Here is a 12347-nt window from a genome sequence, read left to right on the forward strand (position 1 = left end):
CTCCCTCCAACCCTCCCTATCCCACCCCTCCAGGCGGTCACAAAGCACGGAGCCAATATCCCTGTGCCATGCGGCTGCTTCCCACTAGCTATCTACCTTACGTTTGTTAGTGTATATATGTCCATGCCTCTCTCTCGCCCTGTCACAGCTCACCCTTCCCCCTCTCCATATCCTCAAGTCCGTTCTCCCGTAGGTCTGTGTCTTTATTCCTGTCTTACCCCTAGGTTCTTCATGACATTTTTTTTTCTAAAATTCCATATGTATGTGTTAGCATACGGTATTTGTCTTTCTCTTTCTGACTTACTTCACTCTGTATGACAGACTCTAGGTCTATCCACCTCATTACAAATAGCTCAATTTCGTTTCTTTTTAAGGCTGAGTAATATTCCATTGTATATATGTGCCACATCTTTATCCATTCATCCGATGATGGGCACTTAGGTTGTTTCCAACTCCTGGCTATTGTAAATAGAGCTGCAATAAACATTTGGTACATGACTCTTTTTGAAATATGGTTTTCTCAGGGTATATGCCCAGTAGTGGGATTGCTGGGTCGTATGGTAGTTCTATTTGTGGTTTTTTAAGGAACCTCCATACTGTTCTCCATAGTGGCTGTACCAATTCACATTCCCACCAGCAGTGCAAGAGTGTTCCCTTTTCTCCACACCCTCTCCAGCATTTATTGTTTCTAGATTTTTTGATGATGGCCATTCTGACTGGTGTGAGATGATATCTCATTGTAGTTTTGATTTGCATTTCCCTAATGATTAACGATGTTGAGCATTCTTTCATGTGTTTGTTGGCAGTCTGTATATCTTCTTTGGAGAAATGCCTATTTAGGTCTTCTGCCCATTTTTGGATTGGGTTGTTTGTTTTTTTGTTATTGAACTGCATGAGCTGCTTGTAAATTTTGGAAATTAATCCTTTGTCAGTTGCTTCATTTGCAAATATTTTCTCCCATTCTGAGGGTTGTCTTTTGGTCTTGTTTATGGTTTCCTTTGCTGTGCAAAAGCTTTGAAGTTTCATTAGGTCCCATTTGTTTATTTTTATTTCCATTTCTCTAGGAGGTGGGTCAGAAAGGATCTTGCTGTGATTTATGTCATAGAGTGCTCTGCCTATGTTTTCCTCTAACAGTTTGATAGTTTCTGGCCTTACATTTAGGTCTTTAATCCATTTTGAGCTTATTTTTGTGTATGGTGTTAAGGAGTGATCTAATCTCATACTTTTACATGTACCTGTCCAGTTTTCCCAGCACCACTTATTGAAGAGGCTGTCCTTTCTCCACTGTACATTCCTGCCTCCTTTATCAAAGATAAGGTGACCATATGTGCGTGGGTTTATCTCTGGGCTTTCTATCCTGTTCCATTGATCTATCTTTCTGTTTTTGTGCCGGTACCATACTGTCTTGATTACTGTAGCTTTGTAGTATAGTCTGAAGTCTGGGATCCTGATTCCTCCAGCTCCGTTTTTCGTTCTCAAGATTGCTTTGGCTATTCGGGGTCTTTTGTGTTTTCATACAAATTGTGAAATTTTTTGTTCTAGTTCTGTGAAAAATGCCACTGGTAGTTTGATAGGGATTGCATTGAATCTGTAGATTGCTTTGGGTAGTATCGTCATTTTCACGATGTTGATTCTTCCAATCCAAGAACATGGTATATCTCTCCATCTATTTGTATCATCTTTAATTTCTTTCATCAGTGTCTTATAATTTTCTGCTTACAGGTCTTTTGTCTCCTTAGGTAGGTTTATTCCTAGGTATTTTATTCTTTTTGTTGCAGTGGTAAATGGAAGTGTTTTCTTGATTTTACTTTCCGATTTTTCATCATTAGTGTATAGGAATGCAAGAGATTTCTGTGCATTAATTTTGTATCCTGCAACTTTACCAAATTCATTGATTAGTTCTAGTAGTTTTCTGGTAGCATCTTTAGGATTCTCTATGTATAGTATCATGTCATCTGAAAACAGTGACAGCTTTACTTCTTCTTTTCTGATTTGGATTCCTTTTATATCTTTTTATTCTCTGATTGCTGTGGCTAAAACTTCCAAAACTATATTGAATAAGAGTGGCGAGACTGAACATAGATGCAAAAATCCTCAACAAAATACTAGCAAACAGAATCCAACAGCACATTAAAAGGATCATACACCATGATCAAGTGGGGTTTATTTATTAATGCAAGGATTCTTCAATATACGCAAATCAATCAATGTGATAAACCATATTAACAAATTGAAGGAGAAAAACCATATGATCATCTCAATAGATGCAGAGAAAGCTTTTGACAAATTCAACACCCATTTATGATAAAAACCCTGCAGAAAGTAGGCATAGAGGGAACTTAACATAATAAAGGCCATATATGACAAACCCACAGCCACCATCATCCTCAATGGTGAAAAACTGAAAGCATTTCCACTAAGATCAGGAACAAGACAAGGTTGCCCACTCTCAAGCCTCTTTAAATGAATAACTGTGGTGATTCCTAGCATGGCTTTTCGGGAGAACTCAGCTGCAAGAAAATGCACATCATTGATAAGCATCTCCTCCCAGTGAGTTTGTATGGCCTCTAGTTCTTAAAAAGGAAGCCATATATTTTGGCCCTTTCAGGGGTAAAGCCGATTGAGTTAAATTCCATTGAAGTTGGGTAGAAATTACTGCTGTCATCTGTGTAGATACCAAGTGAACATTTTAAAAGAGGGGGAAAATAATAAAATAGAGAAGAAAAACAAAACAAAACAAAACCCGGACTATATATATTGTGTGGCTGAGTAATAGGAAAAAAATTCAAATGACCAAGAAAAGCTTCTGAATATCTTTCTCTTTGGATTGGAGAAGATGACTCCCCAGTTGTTGTATGGAATGTTATATTCAGAGAGAGGTAACTCTATAGCTAAAGAAACTATCCTCCATGTCTTAAAAATTAATTCTGCATTTTCTTTGGTGGGTGTTGGGGATTGGTTTCAGGATATGACAGCGCGTGAGTTGCTACAGCAGAGATACACGCTTCCAAATGGAGACACTGCCTGGCGGTCCTCACCCCTTGTAAATGCCGCTCTGGAAGGGAAGCTGGTCCTCTTGGATGGCATTCACAGAGTCAATGCTGGTACATTCGCTGTATTACAAAGGTCTGTATGAGTCACACACACAAAAACACACCTCGTAAGCAGCAGACGTGGAACTTTCTCAATCTTCTAATTTAAACTGGGTTACATAGTCCCTGAGGAATTTATAATTCTATATCCAAGTAGAACAGCAGATATTTTTATTGTTTTAAGCACAGTAGAGTAAAACTTCAAATAATGAACATTTGGGGAAAAGCCACCACCATAGCAAAATTCTGTGTGTAAGAGCTGAAAAAAGAAAACTTTTAAGTAGTAATTTTGAAACTTTATATAGGTTGATGGATATATGCAATGTCATACAGCTGAAGTTTCTGCAGTATGTCAAAGCTTCACTGTTCACAAACTCCTTTTCAATCCTAAATCTAAATTATTGGTGATACTGTCAGCATTTTTCTTTTTTGAGAAAGAAAGTATAGTTCCTTATATAAAATGTATAATAGCTCTTTGATTATATTTTCTATAGGCTAAAGTTCACTTTGTGTTTACAAACTTGAACATTTGTGTCACTGTTGTTTTCCTATTTCAGTTTAGGTGGGGCAAATATCCACACATTCCTAGTTAACTTCTCTTTAATGTTAAGACTTCATGTGTAACTTTCATGGAAACTATTCCCATCTTGTGTCACTTCGGGAGATTAGTGATACCATTTTTGTTTGTTTGTTACATCTTGATTCTGTCACTTGTAGACATTGTTTTTAACTTTTAAATGTAAATTTTAACTTATTGGGAAATTTCAAATAAGTGAAATAATCTAGTTCCCCAACTAACCATTCAAAAGTTTTTTGTGCTTGACAAGATGCAAATAGTGAGTGTAATTAAGGATTCTAAGAACACTGCATTAATCTCCATTCAATCTGAGAGCACTTAAAAGTAATAACCACAAACTTCCAGTGATTTACCGTAAACATTCTATAGATTTACAGTATTTTTCTCCTCTAAACAGGCAAATACAAACACAAACAAAATAATACCTACTGCCTCCTTTTACTGGCTATCTCTTGCCTGTTAGGCCAAGTAGTGGTAATAGCAGCAGCAGCTACCATTAATTTGAGTACTTTCTCTACACCAGGCATTGTGCTAAGCCAGTGTTTCTCAGATGCGCAACCGTGGAATCTCCTTGTGGGAATGAGGCTTAAAAATTACTGATGTCTGGGCTCCACCTCCTCAAATTCTGATGTAATTGATCCAGGATGAGGCCTGGACATTGGCATTTTTAACTGCGTCCCAGTAGATTCTAATCTGCAGCTAAGATTGAGAACAACTATGTTAAGCATGTGCCTTACATTAGCTGTTCAATTTTCACAGCAATACTGTGAGGTTGGTATTATTGCCCTAGTTTTATAAAAGATAAAATTTAAACAGGCGGGGGCTTCCCTTGTGGCACAGTGGTTGAGAGTCCGCCTGCTGATGCAGGGGACATGAGTTTGTGCCCCGGTCCGGGAAGATCCCACATGCCGCGGAGCCTGCGCGTCCGGAGCCTGTACTCTGCAACGGGAGAGGCCACAACAGTGAGAGGCCCGCGTACCGCAAAAAAAAAAAAAAAAATTTAAACAGGCGGATTAGTTCTTCCCCTTCCCAGTCCATTCAGCTAATAAGATACAGGGCTGGTACTTGAACCCAGGTCTGAGTGATTCCACTGCCCATGCTCTTAACCTCTGCATTATGCAGTCTCTCCTCTCCTCAGTGCTCACCGAGCGGAGGTCTGTGGGGCGACTGTACTATGGGCATCAGGAAACTTTAGTGGTTGGTTTAAGACCTAGAACAGCAGGTTTCAACCTCTGCAACATCTGGAAGACAATGCTGTTTGTGCTGTGGATGGCTAGGTCCCATCATAGTTGGTATATGAAATAGCATTAGTTATTTCATTGTAAAGATTTTAGATATTTTAAATCCTGTAATTGTAAAGATAGAAATATTTTGATAATACTACGCCTTAAAGAGTTATGTTAGACTCAAGTGAATATGTACCAGCTGCCTTGTTCATTAATATTTACCTCATGGTTATCCTGAGTCAGTCATTCAGCTGTTTCTCTTTTTGTTTTTTTAGTTGTTTTACAATGTTGTGTTAGTTTTTTTATTTTTAAAAAATCTTTATTAGAGTATAATTGCTTTACAATGGTGTGTTAGTTTCTGCTTTATAACAAAGTAAATCAGCCATAGATATACATATATCCCCACATCTCCTCCCTCTTGTGTCTCCCTCCCACCCTCCCTATCCCACCCCACTAGGTGGACACAAAGCACCAAGCTGATCTCCTTGTGCTATGCGGCTGCTTCCCACTAGCTATCTGTTTTACGTTTGGTAGTGTATATATGTCCAGGCCACTCTCTCACTTCATCCCAGCTTAACCCTCCCCCTCCCTGTGTCCTTGAGTCCATTCTCTACGTCTGCGTCTTTATTCCTGTCTTGCCCTTAGGTTCTTCATAACCATTTTTTTGTTGTTTTCTTTATATTCCATATACATGTGTTAGGGTACGGTATTTGTTTTTCTCTTTCTGAATTACTTCACTCTGTATGACAGTCTCTGGGTCCATCCACCTCACTACAAATAACTCAATTTTGTTTCTTTTTATGGCTGAGTAATATTCCATTGTATATATGTGCCGCATCTTCTTTATCCATTCATCTGTTGATGGACACTTAGGCTGCTTCCATGTCCTGGCTATTGTAGGTAGAGCTGCAGTGAACATTGTGGTACATGACTCTTTTTGGATTATAGTTTTCTCAGGGTATATGCCCAGTAGCGGGATTGCTGGGTCGTATGGTAGTTCTCTTTGCAGTTTTTTAAGGAACCTCCATACTGTTCTCCACAGTGGCTGTATCAATTTACATTTCCACCAACAGTGCAAGAGGGTTCCCTTTTCTCCATACCCTCTCCAGCATTTATTGTTTGTAGATTTTTTGATGATGGCCATTTGACTGGTGTGAGGTGATACCTCATTGTAGTTTTGATTTGCATTTCTCTAATGATTAGTGATGTTGAGCATCCTTTCATGTGTTTGTTGGCAATCTGTATATCTTCTTTGGAGAAATGTCTATTTAGATCTTCTGCCCATTTTTGGATTGGGTTATTTGATTTTTTGTTATTGAGCTGCATGAGCTGCTTGTAAATTTTGGAGATTAATCCTTTGTCAGTTGCTTCATTTGCAAATATTTTCTCCCATTCTGGGGGTTGTCTTTTTGTCTTGGTTATGGTTTCCTTTGCTGTGCAAAAGTTTTTAAGTTTCATTAGGTCCCATTTGTTTACTTTTGTTTTTAGTTTCCATTTCTCTAGGAGGTGGGTCAAAAAGGATCTTGCTGTGATTTATGTCATATAGTGTTGTGCCTATGTTTTCCTCTATAAGGTTTATAGTGTCTGGACTTACATTTAGGTCTTTAATACATTTTGAGTTTATTTTTGTGTATGGTGTTAGGGAGTGTTCTAATTTCATTCTTTTACATGTAGCTGTCCAGTTTTCCCAGCACCACTTATTGAAGACGCTGTGTTTTCTCCATTGTATATTCTTACCTCCTTTATCAAAGATAAGATGACCATATGTGCGTGGGTTTATCTCTGGGCTTTCCATCCTGTTCCATTGACCTATATTTCTGTTTTTGTGCCAGTACCATACTGTCTTGATTACTGTAGCTTTGTAGTATAGTCTGAAGTCTGGGAGCCTGATTCCTCCAGCTCTGTTTTTCTTTCTCAAGATTGCTTTGGCTATTTGGGGTCCTTTGTGTTTCCATGCAAATTGTGCAATTTTTTATTCTAGTTCTGTGAAAAATGCCACTGGTAGTTTGATAGGGATTGCATTGAATCTGTAGATTGCTTTGGGTAGTATCGTCATTTTCACGATGTTGATTCTTCCAATCCAAGAACATGGTATATCTCTCTATGTGTTGGTATCATCTTTAATTTCTTTCATCAATATCTTGTAGTTTTCTGCATACAGGTCTTTTGTCTCCTTAGGTAGGTTTATTCCTAGGTATTTTATTCTTTTTGTTGCAGTGGTAAATGGGAGTGTTTCCTTAATTTCTCTTTCAGATTTTTCATTATCAATGTATAGGAATGCAAGATTTCTATGCATTAATTTTGTATCCTGCTACTTTACCAATAAGCTGTTTCTTTTCATTTCCTTCCTTCTTCCCCTTTCTAGCTCCTCCTCCTCCTCCTCCCTATTCACATCTAGTAACCATGACTACTGTCCTCCAGTACAGAAACCAGCAGTTTTTGCCAAGTATAACAGCACTAGCCAACTTAAAATTTCGAAAGGTGCATTTAACAAAATTGCTAGATTCAATTGCCAGTAATAATACATATGACTAAAATATTAACTGACTGATGCTACCTCTAATAACTTCAGTGTTCAAAACTGATTGTTTGCTGACCTTCCCCTATCCCATTAGATTGATCCATGACCGAGAGCTAAGCCTCTATGATGGCTCTAGGCTGCTGAGAGAAGACCGGTATATGCGTTTAAAGGAGGAGCTGCAAATGTCTGATGAGCAGCTACAGAAGAGGTAATTTGGGGTATAGTACTGTTATTCTTATCGTCAAGTGTACCTTTTTAAAAATTATTCTTCTAAACATAGGGTGAATCCAAGATATCTTTGAACAGCTTAATAATTTGGCGTCCTAGACAAGATCATGTTGTGGCACTTTTTAATGCTTGAGTTTGCTATCCGAGATGTACTCTGTACTTTCAGCCTTATGTTACATAAGGGGTTAAACATTTTATAAGAGCATTCGTTTTAAGAAGATAATCCCTCTTCTGCTGTCCGGAGCAATTCAATTTTGGCCCCAAACTTTGTATCACTTCAGAAAAAACAAAAAGGGAGCCTCACAGTTAATTGGGCCTACCATCCTGGGAAGTGATCAGTGATTTCTGGGGTTTGTCATCTGTTGCAAGATTACCCTTTGTGCCTTATTTTAACATTCCTTCTGGAGCTGTAACAACCAAATTCAGTGTATGAGATTGGATTGGATCCTGGATCAGGAGATGAAATGAAAACAGCTGTAAAAGACATTTTAGGACAATTGAGAAAGTGTAAATGATATTGAATTAATATTAATTTTCTTAGGTACCATAATGGTACTGTGTTTATGAGGGGGTTGACCTAAAACAAATAGACTCGAATTGTTTCTCCAGCAAAAATGTGTTTATTCAAGATCAACAAAGAACTGCAGTTTAGGATCGCTAACCATGGCAAGCCACGTGCAAGTCCTTATGCAACAAGAAGAGGAGGAAGGACTCTTCTAAAAGGGAAAACGGAAGTCGGGAGAGCTATAGTGAACAAAGAATCCATTGGAGGAATTGAGAGTTCAAAGTGTAGTGGCTTTACATTGGCTGAGTCCTGCTAGTCTCTCATTGGCTGAGCTCTTGCCAGGCAAGAAAAGGAAGTTTTTCTTCTTCCTGTTGGGCTCTGCTACTGTCACAGGGCATGGGAGCTCCCACTTCTGGCCTTCCGACTACTTAATTGAGGTTTCTGTCTATTGATTTTTTTGCAAGGAGAATATTTCTATTCCTAGGAGCTGTATGCTGAAATATTTAACAGATAAAATGAAAAGATTTCTACAACTTACTTCCAAATGTTTCAGGGAAAAAAAAGACATGATGAATGGTAACAAATACACACACCACAAAGAGCAAGGGAGAGTGAGAACACAAAGTGGTAAAATCTTAACAACTGGTGAAATCTAGGTGAAGGATATATGGGTGTTCATATTCTATTCTTTCAAATTTTCTATGGGTTTGAAAAATTTCTAATTAAGAAGTTAAAAAGAAAGTATTTCTTTGAGCTGCACACTATACTTTCCTTTAGAGGAGGTTTAGCAATTATAAGTAATTTTCTGTCTCATCATATTTCCATGGATATTTTCATGTAATTAGAGATTGTTACTTTGGGGAATTCCTATTTACTTAATTGAATCTTATTTGATTGTAGCTCCCCCTTCCCCAAAAGGGCTTGCTGCCATATTTAAAACAATAAAATCCTACAAATGATAATTACATATATTTCTTATTGTGATTATGTTTTAAGGAGAATTTTTAAAACTTTCCTTGGAATTTTTTTCTAGAGTGGAAATATTAAATCTTACTATCTCTGTATAAGTTGTTTAAAAATTCACTTGATTACACAGCTATTTATGCTTCTGAGGTGCCTATCATCAGATTCCTCTACCCCAGTAGGTGGTTTGGTTGAGTGTTTAGGGAAGCAAATAATAAGGATTCCTCTCATATCATACCTGGGAATTATAACATTCAGCTACTGCACATTATTTACATCACGCATCAGGGAACAGTTGTATTTTCAAGGAGATGAATCGAAGTAATTGGGCACTAACTATCAGCAAGACTGCCCATTGGTTTCCCTTAGGGCTTAGGGAGCGGTGTCTTCTAGCCAAATGTCCAGGAAATGACAACCGTTTCCTATGAAAAGAACCCAAGTTCTCCCTAATGGTCATAAGCAGTTTTACAAATGAAAACACTTTCAGGAACAAAGTGGCCCTTAGCTTCACGTTCAGGATTTGGCTCAGACTGGTTAGTAGTCCTTCCTTCTCGAAGTGGCCTGTCTTCATCGCTACTGATTCTCATCACTCCCATGAATAGAAACCCAGCTCAGTTCTGTCTCAGAAGTCACTCTGAATAGGTGGAGACAGATCAGAGTGCTGCTTAGTTTCCTTCGCTTATTTTTAAATTTTTATTTGAGTTTTTGTTTTTTTAAACAATTGTTAAATATGCCTGAAATTTGATCCAGATAGTTTTCAAGGCTTTTAATGAAAGATGCCAGTTCTCTGTTATCTGTCCTGGGACACTTTCCTGTTTCCTGTTCCTCAGAGGCTACCACTTTCAACTCTGAGCTGTTTCTTTTGATATTTACCTCCATATCACTAAACAATATACTTTCATTGACATTTTTTGATTCACTTTTCAGTGTCAGGCATTGTCTATTGATTTCCTACTATGGAAAATTACAGTTTAGCTCTCTTTCACCATTCCTCTGCCCACTACACATACATACTTCCTATCTCCCATTTTTCCTAAATATTAGGTAATCATTTTGTTTAGAACTTCATTCAGTATTTGCATTATTATCATGGCACAAGGACTGTACACAGCTGAACCATTCAGTAAACTACAGTTGTTTTTCTTTTCTTATATGCGTTTTGTTTTTCCTGAAGTTAGTAATTGCCTGCATATGAAGAGAGGTAGATATAGAAATAAACAATTAAAATGCAACCTTTAAATGTTACAATAGAGATCTCTACATAATGTTGTGGGAACACAGATGAGGAAGTGACCCGCTTTTCTTTTTTTCTTGTTACCTCACAGAGATTTATAGTGAAGCCAGGTCCTTTAAAAAGTTGGCAAATGTAAACAGGTAGTTTATACTTTATTTGAACCAAAAAAACAAGCTTTACAAATTGGCTTGAATTTTTTTTTTTTTTTACAGCTTTATTGGAGTATAATTGCTTTACAATGGTGTGTTAGTTTCTGCTTTAAACAAAGTGAATCAGTTATACATATACATATGTTCCCATATCTCTTCCCTCTTGCGTCTCCCTCCCTCCGACCCTCCCTATCCCATCCCTCTAGGTGGTCACAAAGCACCTAGCTGATCTCCCTGTGCTATGCGGGTGCTTCCCACTAGCTATCTATTTTACGTTTGGTAGTGTATATATGTCCATGCCACTCTCTCACTTTGTCACAGCTTACCCTTCCCCCTCCCCATATCCTCAAGGCCATTCTCTAGTAGATCTGTGTCTTTATTCCCGTCTTGCCCCTAGGTTCTTCATGACATATTTTTTCCTTAAATTCCATATATATGTGGTAGTGAACGGTATTTGTCTTTCTCTTTCTGACTTACTTCACTCTGTATGACAGACTCTAGGTCCATCCACCTCATTACAAATAGCTCAATTTCGTTTCTTTTTATGGCTGAGTAATATTCCATTGTATATATGTGTCACATCTTCTTTATCCATTCATCCGATGATGGACACTTAGGTTGTTTCCAACTCCTGGCTATTGTAAATAGAGCTGCAATAAACATTTTGGTACATGACTCTTTTTGAATTACGGTTTTCTCAGGGTATATGCCCAGTAGTGGGATTGCTGGGTCATATTTGTAGTTTTTTAAGGAACCTCCATACTGTTCTCCATAGTGGCTGTACCAATTCACATTCACATTCCCACCAGCAGTGCAAGAGTGTTCCCTTTTCTCCACACCCTCTCCAGCATTTATTGTTTCTAGATTTTTTGATGATGGCCATTCTGACTGGTGTGAGATGATATCTCATTGTAGTTTTGATTTGCATTTCTCTAATGATTAATGATGTTGAGAATTCTTTCATGTGTTTGTTGGCACTCTGTATATCTTCTTTGGGGAAATGTCTATTTAGGTCTTCTGCCCATTTTTGGATTGGGTTGTTTGTTTTTTTGTTATTGAGCTGCATGAGCTGCTTATAAATTTTGGAGATTAATCCTTTGTCAGTTGCTTCATTTGCAAATATTTTCTCCCATTCTGAGGGTTGTCTTTTGGTCTTGTTTATGGTTTCCTTTGCTGTGCAAAAGCTTTGAAGTTTCATTAGGTCCCATTTGTTTATTTTTGTTTTTATTTCCATTTCTCTAGGAGGTGTGTCAAAAAGGAATTTGCTGTGATTTATGTCATAGAGTGTTCTGCCTATGTTTTCCTCTAAGAGTTTGATAGTTTCTGGCCTTACATTTAGGTCTTTAATCCATTTTGAGCTTATTTTTGTGTATGGTGTTAGGGAGTGATCTAATCTCATACTTTTACATGTACCTGTCCAGTTTCCCAGCACCACTTATTGAAGAGGCTGTCCTTTCTCCACTGTACATTCCTGCCTTCTTTATCAAAGACAGAGTGACCATATGTGCGTGTGTTTATCTCTGGGCTTTCTACACTGTTCCATTGATCTATCTTCCTGTTTTTGTGCCAGTACCATACTGTCTTGATTACTGTAGCTTTGTAGTATAGTGTGAAGTCTGGGATCCTGATTCCTCCAGCTCCGTTTTTCGTTCTCAAGATTGCTTTGGCTATTCGGGGTCTTTTGTGTTTCCATACAAATTGTGCAATTTTTTGTTCTAGTTCTGTGAAAAATGCCACTGGTAGTTTGATAGGGATTGCATTGAATCTAGATTGCTTTGGGTAGTATCGTCATTTTCACAATGTTGATTCTTCCAATCCAAGAACATGGTATATCTCTCCATCTATTTGTATC

General features: G+C 37.9%; 1 protein-coding gene across 6 annotated transcripts in view; it reads left to right on the top strand.

Annotated features, from left to right (window-relative positions):
- VWA8 (von Willebrand factor A domain containing 8) overlaps positions 1–12347 on the top strand; it is a 364937-nt gene that overhangs the window by 106676 nt on the left and 245914 nt on the right. For all 6 annotated transcript variants that reach the window (XR_012327693.1, XR_012327692.1, XM_073795252.1 and 3 more), the window contains exons 13-14: positions 2966–3126; positions 7511–7624. Coding sequence is in view for 4 of the 6 variants with exons in the window: in XM_073795252.1 (XP_073651353.1) it covers positions 2966–3126; positions 7511–7624 (275 nt within the window). In the remaining 2 variants the exon portion in view is untranslated. The remainder of the gene's footprint in view (positions 1–2965; positions 3127–7510; positions 7625–12347) is intronic.

Source organism: Tursiops truncatus, chromosome 18 (assembly GCF_011762595.2).
Source record: "Tursiops truncatus isolate mTurTru1 chromosome 18, mTurTru1.mat.Y, whole genome shotgun sequence".
In the NCBI taxonomy this organism is placed as follows: domain Eukaryota; kingdom Metazoa; phylum Chordata; class Mammalia; order Artiodactyla; family Delphinidae; genus Tursiops; species Tursiops truncatus.